Source organism: Macaca thibetana, chromosome 12 (genome assembly GCF_024542745.1).
Source record: "Macaca thibetana thibetana isolate TM-01 chromosome 12, ASM2454274v1, whole genome shotgun sequence".
Taxonomy (NCBI): Eukaryota; Metazoa; Chordata; class Mammalia; order Primates; family Cercopithecidae; genus Macaca; species Macaca thibetana.
In genome coordinates this window covers 23,299,458-23,325,165 of record NC_065589.1, presented here as the reverse complement: position 1 = coordinate 23,325,165, position 25,708 = coordinate 23,299,458, and the positions used below count along the sequence as shown (strand labels likewise).

General features: G+C 44.1%; 1 protein-coding gene across 1 annotated transcript; it reads right to left on the bottom strand.

The window, feature by feature from the left end:
* Nucleotides 1–13,220: 13,220 nt before the first annotated feature.
* Nucleotides 13,221–18,731, bottom strand: RESP18 (regulated endocrine specific protein 18). The gene is made up of 5 exons (XM_050752460.1): nucleotides 18,479–18,731; nucleotides 16,687–16,791; nucleotides 15,552–15,679; nucleotides 15,063–15,152; nucleotides 13,221–13,390 (listed from the first exon to the last, which is right to left on the bottom strand). Exons 1-5 carry the CDS (start codon nucleotides 18,582–18,584, stop codon nucleotides 13,340–13,342), a joined length of 480 nt encoding a protein of 159 aa, XP_050608417.1. The 5' UTR covers nucleotides 18,585–18,731; the 3' UTR covers nucleotides 13,221–13,339.
* Between the last annotated feature and the right edge of the window lie 6,977 nt (nucleotides 18,732–25,708).

The following is a 25,708-nucleotide window of genomic DNA, read 5'->3' as shown; positions in this document are numbered from 1 at the left end:
CAAATAGTAGGCGCTTCGCTAGAATTCCCACTTGGCCCCACCCCTTTTTGACCTGTGGCCCTCTTCTAGGACCACCTCTGTCTCCCCGCCCCAGGGTGGGCGAAGAGGGTCAAGTTGAGTGGGGGGCCAGGAAAGATAGGTGGGTCCAGAATGATAAACCCGAAGACGAGAAGCAGAAAAGCGGGTAGAATAAGTACTCTTACTCATTGTCATTGATGGTATTGGTCTCTTCCTTAAGAAGAAGTGGTTAGGCGTGCCTAGATTCCAGTTCTAGCAGGGCATCTACTAAGAGTATGACCTTGGGCACCTTGTTTAAATTGTCTGCGTCCAAGTTTCCTGATCTGCAAAGTGGAGGTACTGATAGTTAGTATCTGCCTCACACGAAGATTGTGAAGATTTCGTTAGTTACACTAATGTGGATCACTTAGAAAGATGACTGGACTGGTACATACTCCATGCTCCATACATATTAGCTTTCATCATTAGCTTTTATTTATTTTTTATTGAGATGGAGTCTTGCTCTTTGGCCAGGCTGGAGTGCACTGGTGTGATCTTGGCTCACTGCAACCTCCACCTTCTGGGTTCAAGCCGTACTCCTGCCTCAGCCTCCCTAGTAGCTGGGATTACAGGCACAGGGCACTTTGCCTGGCTAATTTTTGCATTTTTAGTAGAGATGGGGTTTCACCTTGTTGGCCAGGATGGTCTTGAACTCTTGACCTCAGGTGATCCAACGGCCTCCGCCTCCCAAAATGCTGGGATTACAGGTGTGAGCCACCGGGCCTAGCCTCATCATCAGCTTTGACTCTCCTTTCTCTCCCCCTGTGCCAACTCAATCAATCATTTCATGGTTTTTGCCTGCAAAATACATCTCCCATCAGTCCACTTCTGTCCATCCTCACTACATGAACTAAAACACTGTACCCTTTCACCACGACCACTGCAACAATCAGCTAACTGCTCTTTTGCTTCCACTCTAGTCATCCAATAAGTAGGAGAGTGAGCTTCTTAAGTTCAAGTTTGATCTCCTTCCTCTCTTGCTTTCCAGTAAAATAAAATAAAATTAAAAAAGGACAGAAATGCATAATGAATAGCTACACACTCATCATCCACACTTAATAGTTATTGATGTTTTACCATATTTGCTTCTTTTTAGTATTTAAACATGAATGATAGACATCATGACATTTCTCTTCTAAATATTTCATTATGCATCTCCAAGAAATAAGGACATTTTCCTGCATAACCTAAGTGCCGTTACAATACCTAAAAAATTTACAATAATTCCTTAATATCATTTAATGCTCAGTTCATATCCAAATGTCTCAGATTTTTTTCCCCCAAATGTTTTTTCTTTTCAGGTGTTTTGTTCAAAATAACAGTCAATTAAAGACAACCACTGCCTTTGTTATGTTTCTTAATTCTCTGTAAATTAGCATAGACACTATCTCCTGTTTCCCCTCCCCCACTTTTGACATCGTCATGTTTATAGACCAGGTCAATTTTTCTTTAGAAGTCTTCTTCTGGGTTTGTCTAATTGTTTCTTCATGTTGTATTTCCCTGTATTTCTCCAGTGCATAACCTGTATATCACCTGTATTTCCTGTAAACTAGAAGTTATATATGAAGTCTTGATTGTATCAAATTAAAGAATTTTTAAAGCAAGATGCCTCTCATTGCATCATTTCAGGAAGTACGTGATGTCTGCTTGTTCTATTAGTGATGTTTAAATTGATCACTGATTTAAGGTAGAGACAGCCAGATCTCTGCATGTAAAGCTGTGTTTTTCTAATGTGACCAGCATGTAATCCTTGGATGATACTTTGGCACTGTGAGACTATATAATTCCTCATCAACTTTTCACCTAATGGCTTCACTATTCATTGGTGATCCATCCTTTATTAAATGATTTCATTAGAGGTTGCAAAATGGAGAGTTTTATAATCCTATCATGCCATTCACATTTATCACTTATTTTATTTTGTAAAGAAGGGCTTTCTCTCATCAACTGGGTTTAGTTTACACTAAAATGCAACTCCAACTGGAAAGGTAACATACATTCTTAGTTTTTTCTCTTTACCCTTTTGCAAAATAATAAGTCGGTGTAGTGTTGTGACCTCTAACAGTGACTAATACATTTTTAAACATTTATTTACTTATTCAGAGTCAGGATCTCACTCTATCACCCAGTCTGGAGTGCAGTGGCAAGATCATAGCTCACTGCAGCCTTCAACTCCTGGGCTCAAACAATCCTTCTGCCCCAGACTCCTGAGTAGCCACCACCATGAGCCACCATGTCTGGCTAATTAATTTTTTTTTTGTAGAGGCCAGGCACAATGGCTCATGCCTGTGATCCCAGGACTTTGGGAGGCCGAGGCAGAAGGATCACTTGAGCCCAGGAGATTGAGAACAGCCTGGGCAACATGACAAAACCTTGTCTCTACAAAAAATACAAAAATTAGCTGGGCGTGGATACACGTACCTGTAGTCTCAGCCAGGTGTGGTGGCTCATGCCTGTAATCCCAGCTACTCGGGAGGCTGAGGCAGAAGAATTGTTTGAACCTGAGAGGTGGAGTTGCAGTGAGCCGAGACTGCGCCATTGCACTCCAGCCTGGGTGACAGAGTGAGATTCCATCTCAAAAAAAAAACAAAAAAACTTGTATCCATTTTTCTGCTGATGGACATTTGGGTTGTTTCAGGTTTGGTATTATTATGTATAATTTATATATATATTTTAAGACAAAGTCTCGCTCTGTCACCCAGGCTGGAGTACAGTGGCACAATCTCGGCTCACTGCAACCTCTGCCTCCCAGGTTTAAGTGATTCTCCTGCCTCAGCCTCCTGAGTAGCTGGGATTACAGGTGCGCACAACCACGCCTTGCTAATTTTTGTATTTTCAGTAGAGACAGGGTTTCATCATATTGGTCAAGTTGGTCTCTAACTCCTGACCTTGTGATCCTCCCGCCCTGGCCTCCCAAAGTGCTGGGATTACAGGCGTGAGCCACCGCGCCTGGCTGTTATTATGAATATTCCTGTACACACGTCTCTTGTGTACATATGTGTGCATTTCTCTAAGCTAGTAGTTCTTGAACTGTGGTCTCTGGACCAGCAGTATCAGTATTATCTGAAAATTTCTTAGAAATGCAAATTCTTGAGTTCCAGAACTACTGAAGAAGCAACTGTGAATGTGACTCTCTGACTTTAACAATCCCTCCAGGTGATTCTAATGCATGCTGAAATTTAAGAACCACTGTATACCTGGGAGTTAAATTGATGAGCCCTAACAAGTGTATGTTCAACTTTAATGGCTAATATAAAACTGTTTTCTAAATTAATTGTACCAATTGGCTAGGCCAGCCAATTGGTACAATTAATTTAGCCAATTGGTACAATCTGGGAGGCTTAAGTGATCCTCTCCCACTTAAGCCTCCCAAAGTGTTGGTATTACAGGTATAAGCCACTGCACTAGGCCAGTGCCAGAATGATTTTAGATCATTCTGATTTTCTAATATACGCATTCATCACTATACGTTTCCCATTAAGCAATGTTTTTACTGCATCCCACAAATTGTGATAATTTGTATTTTCATTTTTGTTTAATTTTAAAATTTCTCTTGGGGTGGGGCACAGTGGCTCACATCTGTAATCCCAGCACTTTGGGAGGCTGAGGCGGGCAGATTGCTTGAGGTCAGGAGTTTGAGACCAGCCTGGCCAACATGGCAAAAACCCATCTCTACTAAAAACACAAAAATTAATCGGGCGTGGTGGCACATGCCTGTAATCCCAGCTACTCAGGTGGCTGAGGCATGAGAATTGTTTGAACCCAGGAGGCAAGACAAAGGTTGCAGTGAGCCAAGATTGTGCCACTGCACTCCAGCCTGGGTGACTGAGCAAGACTGTCTCAAAAAGATAAAAGTAAAAATAAAATGAAACAAAGTATCTCTTGAAACTTCTTTGACCCATGGGTTATTTAGAAGGGTGTTGTTTTTCAGATATTTGACGATTTCAGATATTTGAGCTATCTTTTTGTTATTGACTTCTACTTTAATTCCATTGTGGTTGGAGAACATATTTTGTATAATTTCTATTCTTTTAAATTTGTAAAGGTGTGTTTTTACGGTGGTCTGTCTTGGTGAAAATTCTATGTGAGCTTGAGAAGACTATATTTTGGCTGGAAGCAGAGGTTCATGCTTATAATATCAGCAATTTGGAAGACTGAGGCAGGAGGAACACTTGAGGCCAGGAATTCAAGACCAGCCTGGGCAACATAGCTAGATCCCATCTTTACAAAAAAAATTTAAAAAGTAGCCAGGCATGGTGGCATACCCGATAGTCCTAGTTACTCAGGAGGCTGGGGCAGGAGGATCTTTCAAGCCCAGGAGTTCAAGGCTATAGTGAGCTATGATCACACAATTGGACCCTAGCCTGGGTGACATAGTGAGACCCTGTCTCTAGAAGAAAAAGAATGTTATTTTGCAGTTTTGGGATGGTGTATTTTTTTAATATAAATTTATAGTTTTATTAAGACAAAAACTGACAGTGTAGTATGAAGTTTACATTTAAACAAAGTTTACACAGAAATCTAACACATACCTAAAAGGACTTTACAGTAGCTCTAGATGCAAGTCTAGACAATTATCAAGAACTGATGGATCTCATGACTCAAGACAGAGCATTTTGGCTATCAGTTACTTCTTAGGATTTCTTAAATTTGTGTGTGTGTGTGTTTGTGTTTTAAAGTGAACCACTGCCCAATATGAAAGTTTAATCTTCTCCTGAGACCAATGCTTTTGAAATCACTAAACTCTTGGATCAATTCAGTGAAACTTGCACTGTCAGTGACTGAACCCTGCTGACAATGGTTTCAGAGTTCAACGCTCAAAAAAGGGAACGGCTCCAAGAGTTCTCCCCACTAAAAATGGCTCCAAGAGTTTTTCCCACTAAGAGCATGGGCCCTTGTCTTTCCCTACTGTCTTATCTCCTCTACCACCCTCTTTCTCTTCCCTAACACCTCAGCCAGTGGCTTGGATGAACAAGCTGATACTTATAACTTCATTACTGGAAAAGAAAGGGTCTTCTAATTTCAGGAATTAGCATCACTGAGACAGAATAATCTGCTTGTATTGTATACTCTCCAATAAAAGACTTTCCCTCCTCATCAATTTCCATCTCCAAAATGGGAACTTTGGTAACTTATGAACTGACTTAGTCCTTTGTAGGAACAGCAATAAGTTTAGGCAGGGAACACCTTGGCTAATAGGTTTCAGACATTCACAGCTTTTAAACAGTCTCTCACAGTCCTTATTTATGGTGTCAATGACATTGTTTTTTAAGGTAAAATATTCTGGACATAGAAGCAAATCATTAGTTGTCTGTTCTTTTCCATTGCTTCACCATTTCCCCTATCAGGCCCCAAATGTTAACCAAAATGATGCTATACATCTCCCTTTCTCCCCTCCCCATCCCTCCCTCCCCCAAATAATACACCAGTAGTAGCCAAAGACTGCACACATGCTATGCTGTAAAAATGCAGAGTTAACACTATTGGAAAGAAGGCTGTGGGCTGTGAAGATGCTCAATGTAGATCTTCAATCTACAATATTTTTTTTGCTCTCCCACACACCCAGTTCTGCAAGTTTTGTCCTTCATAGAAGGCCCTTTGCTTTTCTCAGCAAAGTGCAGAAAAGGTTGCCTTGAAACCCTTATCCCCTTTCCCCTCCACTGGGATGGGTGTGCAAACTATACAGCTTGAAACGGCTTTAAAGCACTTGGGCTGCTGCAGGGCACAGAAACTATACTGGGTCTTCAAAGGACATCTTCTCAAGCCACCTGTATGGTGTCAAGACAAGTAGAACTCCTTCCCCTGGGATGGTGTATTCTAAATGTCGACCAGTTCTGTTTAGATCATTTATAGCCTTACAGATTTTCTGCTTGCTTCATCAATTAATTACTGATAGAGTGGTGTTGACATCTCCAACTATAAAAGTGAATTTTTCTATTTCTCCTTTAAGTTTGATCAGTTTTTGCCACATGTATTTTGGCATATTTAGTTCTTTTAAAGATATATATATATATATATATATATTTTTTTTTTTTAGACCAAGTCTCACTCTGTCACCCAGGCTGGAGGTCAGTGGCTCAATCTTGGCTCACTGCAACCTTCACCTCCCGGGTTCAAGCGATTCTCGCGCCTTAGCCTCTTCAGTAGCTGGGACTATAGGTGTCAGCCACCACACCCAGCTAATTTTTGTTTTTGTATTTGTTTTGTTTTTGTTTTTGTTTTTGAGATGGAGTTTCAGTTTTGTTGCCCAGGCTGGAGTTTAATAATAATATAAAATAAAAATATTTTTATATACATAAAATATATATATTTATATATATATATTTATATTACTCTCTGTGGTTTCTGGTTTCCTGTCAAAAATTATAGTTTGGTCTTCATGTGTTTGAATATAGCGAGCACAGATGTTTTATGCTGGAACCAATGTTTTTCATTGAAATCACTGTGAGTCTGTTTTTGTTATCTATTGTGCAGAGCGTAGTATTTGGAAAATTATTTGTAGAAATAATTTAAGGTTTTGATGGATTTTCATTTATGTCTGCAGGTGCCTGAAAGCACTAGCAATCTAATATAACCTTACTCCAATTTCAGAGCCATACTGCAGACTAAGCAAGGGTTACTACTTTTGTATCTTTTTTTCTTTTTTTTGGAGACGGAGTCTTGGCTCACTGCAACCTCCGCCTCCTGGGTTCAAGTGATTCTTCTGCCTCAGCCTCCCAGAGTAGCTGGGATTACAGGCATGCACCACCATGCCCAGCTAATTTTACTTTTTTATCTTTATGCTTGGAGTTTGTTTCTTGTTCCCAGGCCAAAACAGGGAGAAGTTTACTAGAATTCTTCCTTTCACAAGCCCTGGATTCTGACATCTACTCCTCTAGCTCCACAGGCTGTCTAAATCAGTGTTTTCTCTACTTCTTCTTTTTTTTTTTTTTTTTTTTTTTTTCCGAGAGAGAGGGTCTCTCTCTGTCACCCAGGCTGAAGTGCAGCGGTGCAACCTTGGCTTACTGCAGACTCGACCTCCCAGGCTCAATCAATGCTCCTGCCTCAGCCTCCCAAGTAGCTAAGACTACCAGTGCGTGCCGCCCAGCCCCAATAATTTTATTTTTTGTAAATATGAGGTCACACTGCATTGCCCAGGCTGGTCATCTACTTCCTTTTTTTCTTTTAAGACGGAGTCTTGCTCTGTCCCCCAGACTGGAGTGCAGTGGCCGGATCTCAGCTCACTGCAAGCTCCGCCTCCCGGGTTCATGCCATTCTCCTGCCTCAGCCTCCCAAGTAGCTGGGACCACAGGTGCCCGCCACAACGCCCGGTTAATTTTTTTTGCATTTTTAATAGAGACGGGGTTTCACCATGTTAGTCAGGATGGTCTCGATCTCCTGACCTCGTGATCCACCCGCCTCGGCCTCCCAAAGTGCTGGGATTACAGGCGTGAGCCACCGTGCCCGGCCAATCTACTTCTTAAGAATGGAAAATTTCTCCAGCAATTTCTGCAATTCTCCATTGCAGAAAAGCCTGTAATTTCTCCATTGCAACATTGGGTCTACTATCTCTGGATTCTGTTCCTTTCTTGGATCTTGGTCTGTGTCAGTTTCTCCTCACTCTCTTGCTTGCTCCTTGATGGTTTAAAAAAGATTTTGGTAATTTTTCACCCACTTTTTTTTTTTTTTTTTTTTTTAAGGCAGAATTTCACCCTGTTGCCCAGGCTGGAGTGCAGTGCTGTGATTTCAGCTCACTGCAGCCTTGGACTCCCAGGCTCAGGTAATTCTTACTTCAACCTACCAAGTAGCTAGGACTCCAGGCATGCACCACCATGCCCAGCTAATTTTTATATATTTTTTTGAAATGTGATTTTGCTATGTTTCCCAGGCTGGTCTCAAACTCCTGAGCTCAAGCGATCCACCTGCCTCAGTCTCCCAAATTGCTGGGATTACAGGTGTAAGTCACCTTTCCTGGCCTGAGTTATCTTTTAACTCCAGCCATTGCTGCAGCCAGCAGCAGCATGCAGGCATCATCTGACACCACTTGCCTCACCTGCACTAAATATCTCTTGTTTTTGGTTTGAGTATGCTCTGCTACGACAGTATTAGGCACTCCTGGGAATCTGTTCAGTCATTCTCATCCATGAAAAACCTGGAAGTATGAGGAGATTAACGTCCCATAGGCCAACTCTTGATCCAATGGCAGTTGGAAACTAGAAGATAAATAGTTTTCTTTCTGAAAGACAATTGTAGGGTATTTCTTGTACATGATGCTTAAAGAGTCCCCAGAAGAACTGATTCCCAGTGGCTTACAACTCATTCTGTTTCACTGTTTTCATTCTCCCACTCTTTTTTTATTTTCTTTTTTTATTGTTATACTTTATGTTGATCTTGTGATATCTTCCCAAACTAAACAACCCCTATACAAGACCTTATTTCACAGTTTGACTTTGGGAGGAATCAGTCTAAGACAAGTTGTCTTCAGCGGAGGCCTGAGGAGTATGAGCTTGAGGTAATGACCTAGTGCATTATTACCAGAAGCAGAAATTGAGGAAAAAATAAATATAGGAGATATTACAACATGTGTTGATGAAAATTATCAGACATCCAAAGGGCCTGAGGTAATGACCTGGTGCATCATTACCAGAAGCAGAAATTCAGGAAAAAATAAATATAGAAGATACTACAGCATGTGTTGACAAAAATGATCAGACATCCAAAGAAAAGGTAATGAAGTAGGAAAGAGACAGGAGGACACAGCTGTGATGATGTCCTTAAATGAGCTCCCAGCTTTAACTCTTCAGAGTAAATCCATTTTCCTTCTCCAACCAATTCTCCAGATATTCCTATTCTGTGAATGGCACTTTTATTCCCTCAGTCACAACATCTCTAAATTCAGGTAAGGCTCCTCTCTCAGCAAAGCCCTGTCATCTGCACTAGTTTGCTAAGGCTCCTGTAACAAAGTACCATAGACTGGGTGGCTTTAACAACAGACATTTATGGTCTTACAGCTCTGGAAGCTAGAAATCTGAAACCAAGCTGTTGGCAGTGTTGATTCTCTCTGAGAGCTGTGAGGGAAAATCTGTTCCAGACCTCTCTCCTTGCCTTGTGGATGGTTTCCATTCTCTTTAACTTTTCACATCGTCTTTGCTGTAGCTATGGCTGTCTTCAAATCCTGCCCCTGCCTTTTTTGAGATTGGGTCTCCCTATATTGCCTAGGATGGTCTCAAACTCCTGTGCTTAAGCGATTATCTTGACTCAGCCTTCTGAGTAGCTGGGACTATGAGCACTGGCCACTGTGTATTTCCCCTTTTTATAAGGACACTCATCACATTGAATTAGAGTCTGTCCTAATGACCTGATCTTAACTAACTACATCTGCAACAACCCTATTTCCAAATAACGTCACATTTGGAGGTGCTGGGATTTAGGACTTCAACATATGATTGTTTTTTGGGGGTGGACAGAATTCAACCCATAACAGTTACCAAGGCTTATTAACTCATCCTTCAAAATATCTCTCATACATGTCCTCTTTCACTCCCATTCAGGTCCTGTGTGGCACACCCCCACCATTGCAACAGTCTTTCTAAAATGTTTCCACTTTCTCCTGTTCTCTAATCCATCCTTAAACAGAAATGTGACACTATGCTTAAGCACAACTTTCATCGTGTTCTCTTGCTCAAAGACATTTAGTGTCTCCTCATTACCTATCAGATACTACCCAAATTAGATAACCTAGTCCTCTGCAATAGGAACTGAACCTGCTTTCCTTTCTAAAAACTCCCATCTTTCCTACCCATTCGCCATGTCCCAGAATTATCAGATTATTTAATGTCCCCTATAGGTTTTTCCTTTCCAACCTCTGCAACTTTGCTCTGGGCATGGGGGTGATGTTAGGAGGGTCAGAGAATGGACCACAGAGGATAATTTAGATTTTTCAGATAAGATTGACAATGTGTGCTGGGGATGGGGTACTTATATGCAGAGGGAACTGCTGATACAAGGGCCCAGAAGCATAAACCAGCTGCGCATGTTTGGGGAAATGCAAATAGGGCTGAATTGCTGGCGCCCATAGGATGGCAGAATGGGGGAAACACCGCAGCGTTGAAGAGGTTGGTGAGACAAGAACTTGAATGCTCTGTGGGCCAGATAAATTGCTTAGATTCTTCCCTATACCCAGGCAGTTAGTCAATGATTTATAACCAAATCCATGGCAGTGGATACTCTGACTTTTTCACAACTGTATCCCCAGGGCCTAGAAGAGTGTCTGGCACATAGTAGGCTTGGTCTGTGTGGACCTAAGAGCAGAGTGAGACAAGAACTTGGGCTGGGCATGTTGACTCACGCTGGTAATCCCAGCACTTTGGGAGGCCAAGGCAGGAGGATTGCTTGAGCTCAGGAGTTTGATAGTGAGACCTTGTCTCTACTAAAAACCAAAAAAATTAGCCAGGCGTGGTGGTGAGCATCTGTAGTACCAGCTAGTCAGGCTCAAGTGAGGTGGAAGAATTGGATTCTTCCAATTTTTCATAGCAGCCTTAGTCTCTCGGGCTCAAGTGAGGTGGAAGAATCCTGAGAGACAGGCTGCTGTGAGGTATGATTGCACTACTGTACTCCAGCCTGGGTGACAGAGTGAGATCTGGGCCTCAAAAATAAATGAATGAATGAATGAATGAATGAATAAATAAATAAATAAATAAATAAGAATTTGGGTGCAGGTAGTTCGTGTGGGAGATGATTCCAGAAATCACAGATGAGGGACAGGGAAAGTAAGCCATAGAAGGAAGAAAAGCCAACAATATTAAGTGCATTGCTGAACAGGTTACCACTGTGGGCAACTAGGCTGAATCTCACTAGGGACCCTCTGAAGAATCATATTGAACATTCCTCAGAATAGTCCACTAAGGGCTGGTGGAATCTGGGATATTTTTGCACTAAATTTGGTCCTTAACTGTTTGAGAGTTGCCTCTAGGGGCATTACATCCCAGGTGCTTCAGGGCTGCCTGGGGCACAGGTGGGCAGTCCCTTGGCATTCCAGAAAGCCTACAGGATGAGAAGTAGAATCCTACAACGTGAAGTGGGAAGGTTGACAGGTTCAAGAACTGTTCCCCTGCAGCTGCAGGCAAATGGAGATGCAGGCCAGGAGATATGGGGTGGGGTGTCCACTGCATTCACTCCCTGTAGATACCTGAATGATGCTATGTTATATGTGGCTTACTTTCTTGACTATTTCTTGACAGAGCCTCTTGACAGAGCCTCTTAATTTCTTGATTATTTCTTGACTCTTTCTTGACAGAGCCTCACTCTGTCACCCAGACTGGAGTGCAGTAGCACAATGATGGCTCACTGCAGCCTCGACCTCCTGGGCTCAAGTGATCCTCCCACCTTAGCCTCCCAGGTAGCTGGAACTATAGCTGCACACCACCATGCCCAGCTAATTTTTGAATTTTTGTGAAGATGGAGTTTTGCCATGTTGCCCAGTCTGGTCTCAAACTATTGGGCTCAAGTGATCTGCCTGCCTCAGTCTCCCAAAGTGCTGGGACTACAGGAATGAGCCACCACACCCTGCCCTGACTACTCTTAAAGGTCTTTGAGGGCAGGAACCAAATATGTGACTCAGCATAAAGGCCAGGCACAGTGAAGCACATGATTACATACATGTTTGAAAATGAATGAGAAAGAAAGGTGTAAGAAGGAAAGATGGATGAGTGGCAAGGGTTAACTGATTTGATGAGAACTAGGTACGAATGAGTATGACTGGTCTAACGTTGGCTTTAGCTACGTCCTTGAACACAACAAGAAGGGAAAGGGCAACCACAGTAGCATGACTGAGAATCTGGATCATTAAGAACTAGTCATGTAGTTTCTCTGGGTTGTTTGAATGGGGAAGATGTGGTGTGGCCAAGTTCCAATTCGTTAGAGAAACCCAGTGTTTTCTTTTTGTTGTTGTTGTTGTTTGTTTGTTTGAGATGGAGTCTCACCCTGTTGCCCAGGCTGGAGTGCAGTAGTGCGATCTTGCTCACTGCAACTCTGCTTCCCAGGTTCAAGCAATTCTCCTACCTCAGCCTCCTGAGTAGTGTGCCACCATGCCTGGCTAATTTTTGTTTGTTTGTTTGTTTGTTTGTTTATGATGGAATCTTGCTCTGTTGCCCAGGCTGGAGTGCAGGGGCATGATCTCAGCTCACTGCAACCTCCACCTCCTGGGTTCAAGTGATTCTCCTGCCTCAGCCTCCCAAGTAGTTGGGATAACAGGTGTGCACCACTACGCCCAGCTCATTTTTATATTTTTAGTAGAGATGATATTTCACTATGTTGGCCAGACTGGTCTCAAACTCCTGAACTCAGGTGATCCCCCTGTCTCACCTCCCAAAGTGTGGGATTACAGGCGTGAGCCACCGTGCCCAGCCTAATTTTTGTATTTTTAGTAGAGATGGGGGTCTCACTATGTTGGCCAGGCTGGTCTCGAACTCCTGACCTCAAATGATCCACCCGCCTTGGCCTCCCAAAGTGCTGGGATGGATTACAGGTGTAAGCCACTGTGCCTGGCCAAGAAACCCAGCCTTGATACCTGCCCATTTGGTTACACCTGTGAGCCTCCAACGTGTGTGGAAGTGCTTCAAGATGTATAAAGCTCTGCAAATAGGACATTCTAGTGTTTGGTTGTTGGCTGAGCATGGGTGGTGAGATTACCAACTGCCTTTTAAGATTTTAAGCTACCAGGAGCAAACTGGCAAGAACGATCAGAATATCCAATGTGTGTACACTCTGACCTCAGCACTGATCTGTTGGTCCTTGTAGACAGGATGGGTGGGAAAGCCTGGCAGGGGCTATAATGCTGGAGGTGGGGACCCTCAAAAAACAGCAGGGGCCAGGCCTGCCTGGCATGAGGGGTAAAATAAATGAATATGGAGTCCACCTCCCCATAATGTGAAAGGATGGGCAACTAGACCACACAGTGTGGCTGGGATGTGGCTGGGGGTGGGGGGGCTGCCATTCCAGCTGTGGTCTCACTCACACTTTCCCCACTCCAGGAATTATCAGTGGAAGGAAAACAAGACAGAAGTCAGCCTTCCATCAGTCAAGAGTTGTGCTCCCCTCATCCCCACCCCATGTTTTCATCCCACCTCCCTCCCTTTGGAGGCTCTGGCCAAGTTCAACCCCCACCCATCTTGCCTCAAGACACGCCCACAGACAGTGTTTGCTTGAGAGTCTACTTTAATGATTCAGATCTGGGTCATCCAAGAACTGCCCCTCTGAAGGTCAATGGGAAGGGTGCTGGGGCAGGGAGGCTCCACATGAGGTCTCAATCAGCCACAAGGTTGCAGCCCACAGTAGGAAATGGTCCAGAGAAGTCCTAAAATGAGAAGAAACAAGGGATCTAGAGTCAGGATGTGAGATGATGGCTCCTCCCTCATCTGCCCTCCTTCCACAAATACTGTAGTAACAGCCTGATTTGAGTAACCCTTCGGCATGGTGACAGCTCACTGACTGAGAGCCTGTACCCTTGGATCTCACATGTAGCCCCATCTCTCCATGGTTTGCCCTTGAGCTCAGGTCTGGAGAAGAATGGCAGCTCCTTGTTTGCGTTATTCCAGGGAGCACCAGGGCAACCAGTCCCCCACAGGTAGGTCTCTGTCATTTCTGTCACTGAGCTCTGATTATGTTGCCCTAGCAACCAATCCAGGCTTAGGAAGCCCAGCTGCCACATATGGAAGTAGGAATCCGTTTCCTTGGAGAGTATGAGGAGCTGGAACCCCCTGTGGTGCAGGTTGCCTTTAGATGGAGGGTGCAACCAGCCGGGGGTGCCCTGCTTCACTGCCACCACCCAAATCCAAGCCACCTCGGTCTCCCTGGACCAGGATGAGCCTCTCCTTACAGATCTCTCAGTTTTCACTCTTGCTCTCCTTACAGTTCATTCCTCAACATCACCAGGGAGGCCTTTTAAAATCATATCACATTGTGACATTCCTTTCCTTAAAATTTCCCAGTTAAATTACCACTGCACTTAGAATAAAATCCAAACCTTTTGCTATGATCTGTGAGCCCCTGTGTGGTCAGTCCTGGGTCTAATTCTCCACCCTCATCTTCTGCCACTGACTTTTCTGTCCATTCTTTAACATGCCATGGTATGGGTATCTCAGGACATTTGTAGTGGCAATGCTCTCTGCCTATCTGCCTAAGATGCCCTTCCTTTACATCTTCCTCTGGTTGCCACCTTCTTATAATTTAGGTCTTAGTCCAAAAAAAACAAAACAAAACAAAACAAAAACAAAAACAAACAAACAAAAAAAAACCCTCTTTTTTCAATGTGGAGGAGTCTGATGTTTGGAATGACCCAATCCCACTGCAGTTCTTGAGAGGAAGGGCAGGGACTGTGCAGGGGAAAGAGCTGGAAATCAGGAGACCTGGGTCCAGTCTTAGCTCTGCCACAAACCCATGGTGTGGCCTTGAGTACATCCCATGGCCTGGGCCTCAATTTCTCATCTATAAAGATGGATGGTAGTACTAGATGGGCGGTTTCCATTCTGGATTCTGAAGAGTTCAAAGATCCCAAGGAGATGTCTCAGAGCCTTGCCCGGGTGACTTGCCCAGGCCATAGAGTAGAGCAATGGGGAGGCTGAATGTGAGGGTCTCTGAGCTGCACCTCCCATTCATCAAGGGAGTGTTGCTATCACTTGCTGTATACAAAGGCGTATATGGCAAAAAGGAAGACCTTTAATTTTGAAAACTCTGCAGTTTCAATGCCTATTTTAAACTCTCAATGCCTATTTTAAACTCAATGCCTATGCATGATCTTATAGATAATTTCTTCCTTAGAGGCTCCCAGCGCCTGCATCATGTCCAGCCCCCCATATGAACGCCTATAGGAAGTCTGAGAGATACAGGAAATTAGGGGTACCTTTGATTAGGAATGGAAAAATCTTTCCTTCAGCTGTCTGCCCTCATCCCAATGCCCATTCTCTTCTTCCTATCTGCCTCCCTCATTTAAACAGGTCCAACCTCCCAAGAAAAAGTGAGCCCCTTACCTTGACAGGGTTGGCCACCTCTTGTTTCAGGACCTTAGAAACCACTTTGGAGGTAAAGCACTGATCCCTGTTCACCTTGGCCAGGGGGCTCTGTGAGGAGGGAAACCAGGAGTTGAGAAGGAGGCAGAAAAGGGTGAGAGGGCCCCACAGGAAAAGCAATTGGATACAAAGTCAGGGATTCACAATTCTTGAGAAGATACATGAGACTCACTGTGGGGAATAGGAGTCAAAGTTTCTCCTCTTGCTTGCTTCTAGAAGAGACAGGGAATGACACACTGGACCTAGGCTTGCCACACCTACCTCCCCTCCCTTTGCAGATATCACTAATGGATCATGAAATTGTTCTCTGCTGATTCCAAACAGGACCTCTGAATTATTCTCCTCACAGTGCTCCTGGAAACTTCTACCCGCAGCTTTAGCACACATTCCTTCCCTGTTCCGTCTGTCTACCAGAATGGTTGGAATGACCACAGGTCTCACGCACCTCACCCCAGCGGTTTTAGTGGGGAAAACTGCCTTGCCATCCTTCAGGCATGGATCTTGGGGATGCAGTCTGCTGGTGTGCTCCATCTTTTGGATCATGGCATCCTGGGTGATATCATCCTTCCAGAACAGACCTGCAGGATGAAAAGATGGGGTGAGTTGACACCTGGGACACTCAGATCCACTCCAGGGATCAGATCAACCTTTCCCTCAAGTACACATTAGATTACATTTTACAGAAAGAATTAAACAAGATGATGTATTAAAGTTGCTTAGCATAGTGCCTAGCATATAATATTCAAATTAGGATTATGATGACAGTCTCTTTGCTGGTTCATTTGATGCTATTGTGAGGATTAAATGAGGTTAGGAATGTAAAGAGTGCTTAGAAAATGCCAAGGCAGTGATTATCAAACTTTAGCGTGTGCATCAGACTCTCCTGCAAGGTCTGTTAAAATACGGACTGCTGTTTCCCATTCCTAGGGCTTCTGATGCAGTAGGTCTGTGCTGAAGTTCAAAAATTCACATTTCTAACAAGTTTCCTGGTGAGGTTGATGCTGCCAGTCTGGGGGTGCACTTTGAGAACTACTGCTCTAAGGCACTATGCACATATTAGGCATTAGCAGTGGTAATATGAACTCAAGGAAGATTTCCTATCTGACTCTCTCCTCCCCAACATTCATGAAACTCTGCTCTAAAACAGGGTCAGCCACATGTTGCCAATGGACTCTCCACTCCCTTTCATTCCTTCCATCTGTTGGTCATACAATTTCCTACTCAGAGGCTGAAGTGGGTGAGTGTTTTCCTGGCTGAGAACTTGAGGAGTCCTGGCTTTGGGAAAGCTCATATAGTACCGGGGTTGAGGGGCGACTAGTCTCAAGGAGTTGGATGCTGGCCTTTTTCAGGTGTTTTTTTCCCTAGAAGCCTCTACTGGGCTCTTCCAGGGTGTTCTAGTGCAAATAGTCCACCCATCCAGATCCCACCCCTACTCCTGTCTCATCCCCATGGGGGTAAATGTGACAAGAAAGTTTTAAGTAGAGATATTTGGGGAACAGAAAGCCTGTCCTCAGGTCAGATAGCCCCTCTTCCCCCTCCCCATATCTAACCAGGTCCCAACCTCTGTTCTCCAGCTTTTACTTACCTTGGGGCAAAATCTGCTGGAACACAACCTGTAAATGCTGGAAGACTGGGGTGGCAAATCCTTGGAGGGGCCAAAGCTGCCCTACTCCTACTTGGTCCTGACCATCTAAGGGCAAAATAGTGGTGTCAGCAAGGAATCTGGCCAGAAGCCTTCCACATCTCAGTTGAAGAAAAGCAGGTTCCTTGTACTGTTGCTCCTGGACCCCTGACCTCTGTTCCCCCTACCAGCACCTTTGCCTGCTTCAAGTCTTCCTTCTTTAATTTTTCCCTTCCTCCATCACCACTTGCCATATTCTTCAGCCCCTGGGCCTTGTTCACTCTTGGTACCAACTTACAGATTAGAACCAAACTTACAGGCAAAGGTAGAAGTTCAGGTGAGCAGGGGCTCAGAAAGCTAAGCACACGGGAAAGGTAATCAGGTGGGTAGGTGGGGTTTGGGGAAACAGGTGAGCTTCATCTTAGGGAAGTCATTGAAGCCTGGAAGTGTTAGGGAGAAGGCCTGGAATCATTAGAAAGAAAAAGTATTGATTTGTTTAGGGTTTGAGGGTCTGCATCCTTTTCCTGAAACCCACAGTTTGCCCAGTTGTGCATGGGGGAAGGACAGGGGTTGGGGAAGAGAACCCCTAATGCTATGCACACCTTCCTTCTTCCAGATAAGTGAGATGGGGCTGGAGGACAGTCTGTTTTTTGCTATAGTGTAGTTACCATGAGTCATTCTGGACAGGTCTTTAAAAAAGGGAATTTTCCTACCCAATCAAGTGGATGTCTAATAATTTCCTGGGGGGTGAGCGTGACAAGAAAGTTTTAAGTAGAGACATTTGGGGATGAGAAAGCCTCCTTAAGGAAGGAGTGGAACCCCCAACACCCTGAGGAGAAGGAAAAGAGTTTCGGGAAGGGGAGCTGGTTCTCTGAGGCAGCGTTACCAGACTGGTGGGACGGAGTGGTGACCCGCACGGGCTCGGCCTGGGCCCCGAGCGCGCCTGGCGCTGTCCGTGGGGCTGAAAGGTGGGGAAGTCGGCGTGGCGGCGGCGCTGGGCGGAATGTGGGTGAGGCATCTCCGCAAGGCTTGGCGGTCCTTCCCCACGGCCCTCATCCTCTCATTGCCACCAGGCCTCCCCTCACAGTTGTTCCTGAATCCGCTGCATTGCCCTCTAAGCCCAAAAAATCAGGCAGTGAGAAGGGGCGACAGACTAGGAGTTTGCGCTCTCTTCCCCGTGCACTCTGCGCAGGAATTCTCGAGTTTGCGCAGGAATTCTCGAGTTTGCGCAGTCGGGCGCGTGAGTCAGCGCGGTGTCTACCCGGGTTGGTGCAGGGGACGGGGAGAAGGACGGTCCCATTCCCCCTCCATCCTGCTTTCCCTCAGCCTAGCGGTCCCCTTATTGGAAATCGGATCACAGCACGAGGAAGCCCTAGCTCGTCTCCCCGCCCAGCCTTCTCCCTGGAGCCAAGACCCCGATACCCGCAGCCCTGGTCATCTCTTTTCTGGCCTTTCTTGCTTCTCCTGTGGCCACATAGGCCAGTTTTACCTCTCTCTGTCCATTTGTCTTTCCGACCTCTTTTCCAAATCCCCAATTTTCCCCTGAACGCCCTTCTCGTGGGTCCAGACCCCATACGCCCAGCCTATCCCACGCCTACGCCTCTTTCCGCGAGATGCTCTCTACCTTTTTCTCTTCTCACGTCCTTAAGCACATTCTTTTACTTCCAAATTTCCTAGCCTGGAGGTCCCGTTCAGACCCCCACTTCTCAGGATCGCTTTCCGGGCCCTGCCCGCACCCCCCAGGATTCCTCCTGACCGTGGGCACTAATGTTGCTGCAGCCCCCTGGGCAGCTGTTCAGCAGCAGGAAGCAGACAAGCAGCCGGAGCCCCTCGGAGCCCCCAGGCCACAGTGGGTGCTGCATCCTCCCAGGCACGGCGTGCTCACTCCCCGGCCGAGTCTCAGTGAAGGTAACGGCCGTGGCCGAGGGGCTGAGCGGGGCTGAAGCTTCCCACCAGTCCCCGACGCGGAATCTGTTTAACCCTCCTCGGCAGTTCAGCCAATAGCGAGCGGGCCCTGCCCCTGCGGTCGCCTCCCTAGCTCCTTCCCCTACCGCCTCCCCACCCTCACCTCTTGGAATTCCTGACCCGGCTCCTTTTGGACATTAGCTGGGTCCCAAGAACCACCGCCTGTACTCCCAGTCCTAAGGCTGGAGAAACGGATGGCGTGTAAGATACGGGTGCTAATTGTACCTACTCAGGTTTGTTGTGAGAATTAAATATGAACAGCGATGAAACAGTAGGCACTCAAGGAATTTAGTTTATTTTATTATCTTTGATACTGTCTTTACTCTGACCCATTTAAAAACCTTTAGAAATCATATAGGTTCGACCTGCAATATATATATATATATGGCATATCCATTCGCTTTACTCCACATCCACTGCCATCGCCCTGGTCCAAACCACTGTACACGATACGTTTTGTTTTTTTTTGAGACAGTCTTGCAATTTCAGATCACCACAACCTCCTCTCGACCTCTGCTCAACCTCAGGCTCAAACGATCCTCTCACCTCAACCTCCAGAGTAGCTGGGACTATAAGTGTGCACTACCATGCCCAGCCAATTAATTAATTAATTAATTAATTAATTTATAGAGACAGAGTTTTTCCATGTTTCCCAGGCTGGTCTCAAACTCCTAGGCTCAAGCAATCCTCCCACCGTGGCCTCCCACAATGTTGGCATTACTGGCATGAGCCACCATGCAAGGCCTTGGACACTGCACTCTTTTAAATTGAGCTGTTGTAATAACTAACTAGCTAACTGACCTCTTGCTTTCATTCTTGTGTACTTATAAGCTAGTTTTTGAGCTTTCTAACTCCTAGACTGGCATTAAAAAAATTTTTTTTTCATTAAGCTTAAAACATTTGTTAAACTGGGCTTGGTGGCTCATGCTTGCAATCCCAGCACTTTGGGAGGTCAAGATAGTGGATTATTTAAACCTAAGAGTTTGTATACTGAACATTTGGGATTGATACATTACAAAGGATTTTACAATACAATACACAGAACTATATTATTATCTTTAAAGGGTAATAGTTTGAGTTTGTTCTGGCAGGCGATTAAATTTTTGGCAAAAAGTCTTGATCCTGTGGCAGTCTGGTTAGGGAAGGATTACTTCATCCTGTTCTCAATTCTAGGCCGTATCTCTTAGTCCTGGGATATGGTGCTTATGGCTAAGGTGTGGTCCTTTTGGATTTCAACGAAACCCAAAGTCATTTACCAAAACTCTCTATTTTGTGGGTCCTGAACTCCAAACTCGGTCACCCTAACACTGTGACAGCTGCCAAAATCTCTGTCCAGATATTTGACTTTCTCAGTAGGTTCCTTGAAGTCTCACCCTGCACAAGTGCCATTTAGAAGATAGCTAAGGATTTGAGGGGAGTTGGTATGCAGATTTTGAGTTCCTCTCTCTGTAATTTACTCATTTTCTAAATTTCTTCCTCAATTTCAGCTGCTCTGGCATCTCTATACTCCAAAAGCTGCTTCCTCAGTTAGTAAGACTGCCGCTTGCTGACAGAGCTGTTTCCCTGTGTACTGCAGTGAACTCTGAGTATCTTCAGAGAAAAAGCCTATACATGTAGAAGTCACTTGGTGGACTTCCTTTTTTTGAGGATGATACTCCCTGTAGGTTTCTAACTCTTGATCAGTCTCCATGCTTTCATACAGTTATCTTTATTATTTTGCCTAGAGTATATATTCAATGTTAGTAGGAGGGTCTGACACAAGTTTCTGTCTTGTCACGCCAGAAGCTAGAGGTTTATCTGGTTATCACTGATTATGTACTGGACATATTATTTTAAAATAAATTTACAGCAATAATTTGAAGCCTAAGAACAAATGAATGTGAACCTGCTTTGTGAAGTATAATGCTCCTGGAAAAAGGGAAATATTGGTCTTTGGGTGGGCTGAACAAAGGTGAGTGTGCTCCTCTCAGTATTTTAAGATTTTATTTTATTTTATTTTTTATTTATTTATTTATTTTTGAGACGGACTCTTGCTCTGTCGCCCAGGCTGGAGTGCAGTGGCTGGATCTCAGCTCACTGCAAGCTCCGCCTCCTGGGTTTACGCCATTCTCCTGCCTCAGCCTCCGGAGTAGCTGGGACTACAGGTGCCCACCAAGTTGCCCGGCTAGTTTTTTGTATTATTTTTTTTTTTTTTTTTTTTTTTTTTGAGACGGAGTCTTGCTCTGTCGCCCAGGCTGGAGTGCAGTGGCCGGATCTCAGGTCATTGCAAGCTCCGCCTCCTGGGTTTACGCCATTCTCCTGCCTCAGCCTCCCGAGTAGCTGGGACTACAGGCGCCCGCCACCTCGCCCAGCTAGTTTTTTGTATTTTTTTAGTAGAGACGGGGTTTCACCGTGTTAGCCAGGATGGTCTCGATCTCCTGACCTCGTGATCCGCCCGTCTCGGCCTCCCAAAGTGCTGGGATTACAGGCTTGAGCCACCGCGCCCGGCCAGTTTTTTGTATTTTTTAGTAGAGACGGGGTTTCACCGTGTTAGCCAGGATGGTCTCGATCTCCTGACCTCGTGATCCGCCCGTCTCGGCCTCCCAAAGTGCTGGGATTACAGGCTTGAGCCACCACGCCCAGCCTATTTTAAGATTTTAAACCACCAGGAGAATGGCTATCAAAATGATAAATGTACAGGAACATTGATGCTACTCTTCTTTCTACTGTTCATTGGAAGGGATTCTAAGCTGAGAGTAATACCCTCAGAAGACTTAGCAGGTTCTCAGGCCTATTGAACCAGGGGTTCATAGGAAGGAACTTTCTTTCTCAAGAAGAAAGAAAGACTACCGTAAAGTATAGCTGGGGAGAGTGGGCGAAGGAAGATTGTAATTCAGCTGTGGTCCTACCCTGCCTTACATTCATGTTACAAATGATGTCTGGAAGGAGAAGGAGATCAGAAGCCCAGGCTCCATGTGTACTAAGGAGTTTTACTGTTCCAATCCTTGCCTCAAATGTCCCCTCTGTTCTGGTTTTACATAATTTACTTCAGAAGCTCTGACTGGGGCCCACACTGTCTTACCTCCAGACAAGCCCGCTTAAAGAATTTTCATGAAAACCCACTTTAAAAAAACCAGTAGCAAGTTGTCCTAGAACTGCCTCTCTGCAGGGTAATGGGGCTGGGAGAGGAGGAAGGCCTTCCAATCTGTGACAAAATTTTGCTCAGAGAAGGAAACAGTTCAAAGAAGCTCTAAAATGGGAGGAAAATGGGATTTGAAATTTGTGTGTATATGTGCTAGGGGCTCCTCCTCCACAATATAAGCTCCCCTCACCCCACTATATAAGAGCCTCTAGTAGCAGTCTTGACTTGGGCAAGTCTTTAAGAATGGTGACTCAGCAACCACCTGACAGCTAGCTTCCCCTTGGCTCCAGTGTCACGATCTTCTCTCCCTCCCTGATTTTTCCTTAGGTACAGAGCTAGTCAAGGACCCTGAGCCTGCAAAAGAAAGGCAGATTCTTGTTTGCATAATTAGTAGCACCATGGCAACCAGTTCTTATTGTGAGGATCAGTCACTCAGTGCTGATGATGCCACTCCAGCGACCAATCCAGGTAGGAGAAGTGTAGCTGCCATGGTGACAGGAGTCTAGAAGCAATTTCCTTGGAAGCATAAGGATCTAGAGCCCCCTGAGGTTCAGGCTGCCTGTGGGGGTAGTGCAGGGCCAGATGGAGGTGCTCAGCTCCACTGTGATTGCCTCGTCCAGGTCACCACAGTCCTTCTTGGACCAAGACAACACTTCTTAGCTGATCTATTGATTCCACTCTTTCCCCATCAATACATTCTCAAATAGCCTTTTAAAATTGTATATCACATCATTCTATTCCGTTCCTTAAAATCCCCAGTGATTTTTCCTCTGTACTTTGCATAAGATCTAGATGCTCTACTGTTGCCTACAAAGCTCTGTCTAGGCAGTTTTGGGCTTATTTCTCTAGTCCCATCTCCTGTCATTGGTTGTTCTGTTTGTTCTTCCAATGTGCCATTTGAGAAATGAAAAAATATAATAACCAAAATAAAAACTCACTGGATGAGCTCCAAGCAGGATAGAAATGACAGAAGAGTCAGTCAACTTGAAGATGGGTCAACAGAAATAATCCAATCAGAACAAGAGGGAGAAAAAACACTGGGAAAAAAAAAGTTAACAGAATTTCAGAGACCTGTGGGACAATATCAAGAGTCCAAAATCAATGTCATTGGAATTCCAGATTGAGGGGAGAAAGTGTAGTACACACAAAAAATCTGAAGAAATAATGGCTGAAAAATTCCCAAATGTGTCAAAAGACATAAACCTAAAGATTCAATAAGCTTAATGAATGCCAAATAGAATAAACTCAAAGACTTCTATATACTCAGACACATTATAATAAAAATTCTAAAAACTGAAACAAAGAAAAAATCTTAAACAACACACGACTAAAGAACAATGGGATTCAGAAAACCAAATTTTTCATTATAAACCATGGGGGCCAGAAGGAAGTGAAATAACATCTTTAAAGTTGTGAGGGAAATGAGCTGTCAACTAAGGATTCTATATCCAGTAAAAATATACTTTAAGAATGAAGGTGAAATAAGGATATTCTCAGATGAAGAAAAACTAAGATAATTAATTGCTAGTAGAAACATCAGGAATGAAGAAGAATAGAAATGACAAGTGTCTGAATAAATATCATAGGCTATTCTTCCCCTTGTGAGTTATTTAAAATATATTTGGTTAAAAGCAAAAATTCCGGCCTGGGCAACATGGCAAAACCCTGTCTCTACAAAAAAAAAAAAAAAAAAAAAATTAGCCAACCATGGTGGCACACACCCATAGTCCTACTTACTCAGGAGGCTGAGGAAGGAGGATTATCTGAGCCCGGGGAGGTCAGGGCTGCAGTGAGCCATGATTGCACTACTGCATTCCAGCCTAGGCAACAGAGTGAGGCCCTGTCTCAATCAATCAATCAATAAATAAAATAAGGTTGGGCACAGTGGCTCACACCTGTAATCCCAGTACTTTGAGAGGCTGAAGTAGGAGAATCACTTGAGCTCAGGAGTTGGAGACTAGCCTGGGTGACATAGCAAGACGTCATCTCTACTAAAAATTAAAAAAATTCCAGCCTGGAAACATGGCGAAACCCTCTCTCTACAAAAAAATACAAAAATTAGCTGGGTGTGGTGGTGTGTGCCTGTAGTCCCAGCTACTTGGGAGGCTGAGGCAGGAGGATTGCTTGAGCCCAGGCGGTGGAGGTTGCAGTGAGCTGAGATCATGCCATTGTACTCCAATGTGGGTGACAGAGTGAGCTGCTCCCTCAAAAAAAAAAAAAAAAAAAAAAAATTCACTGGGTCTGGCTGGGTCTGATGGGACAGTATGCCTGTAGTCTTAGCTACCCAGAATGCCGAGGCACAAAGATCACTTGAGTTCAGGAGATAGAGATTGCAGTGAGCTATGATCACACTACTGCACTCCAGCCTGGGCAACCTGTCAAAAATAAAAAAGCAAAAATTATAACATTGATAGAATTTTCAATGTATGTAAATGTAATTGATTCTAATAGACAACTACAGCATAAATGGGGAAGGTAAAGAGATCTGTATCCTGGTAAGATTTCTATATTACACTTAAAATGGTAAAATAGTGATTAAAAGTAGACTTGAAAAAATTAAGTATGTATACTGTAATCCCCAAAGCATCCACTGAAAAAATTAAACAAAGAAATATAGTAAAAAATTACAACAGATACATTAAAATAGAATATTTAAAAGTGTTCCAATAATCTAAGGAAGGAATGGGGAGGAAAGGAACAACACAATGAAAAAAGAGGAAACAAACAGAAAAGAAACAATAAAATGGCAGATGTAAATCCAAAGATACCAAAAATTGTACATTGTCTAAACATATAGATTAAAAGACAGAAACGACCAGAATGACTTTAAAAAATAACCCAACAACATGTTATCTACAAGAAACACACTTTAAATATAACTATGTAGATAAGTTAAAAGTAAACAAATGAGAAAAAGTATGATGAATCAAATAAAAACTGGAGTGGCTATATTAATATCAGATTAACTGACTTCAGCACAAAGAAAAATACCAGGGTAAAGAGGAACATTACGTAATGATAAAAGGGTCAGGTCATCAAGAAGACAGAACTCTTGATGTGTATGTACCTAACACCAGAGCCTCAAAATACATGATGCAAAAATGAACAATCCTAAAAGGAGAAATAGACAAATCAGTAATAATAATAATAATGGTTATTATTATTATTCGAGACAGAGTCTCTCTGTCACTCAAGCTGGAGTACGGTGGCATGATCTCGGCTCACTGCAACCTCTACCTCCAAGGTTCAAGTGATTTTCATGCCTCAGCCTCCTGAGTAGCTGGGATTACAGGTGACTGCCACCATGCCCAGCTAATTTTTCCATTTTCAGTAGAGACGGGTTTTCGCCACGTTGGCCAGGCTGGCCTCGAACTCTTGACCTCAGATGATCCACCTGCCTCGGCCTCCCAAAGTGCTGGGATTACAGGCACGAGCCATCTCACCTGTCCCAAATCCATAATTATATTTGGAGACTTCAACATTTCTCTCTCAGTAATCAAGAGAACTAGTAGACACAACAGCAGTAGGCTTACAAGAACTTAATCACACCACAAACCAGTTGATTCTAACTGACATTTACAGAACACTCCACTCAACAACAGCAGAGTACACATTCTGGATTTCTTTCTTCTTTTTTTTTTTTAATCCTGCATATGTTTCTTTGGGATTTCTTTTTTTTTGAGACAGTAGAGTGGTGCAATCTCAGCTCACTGCAACCTCTGGCTCCCGGGTTCAAGAGATTCTCCTGCCCCAGTAGCTGGGATTACAGGTGACCGGCATAATGCCCGACAAATTTTTGTATTTTTAGTAGGACGGGTTTCGCCATGTTGGTCAGATTGGTTTCGAACTCCTGACCTCAGGTGATCCTCCCACCTCGGTCTCCCAAAGTGCTGGGATTAC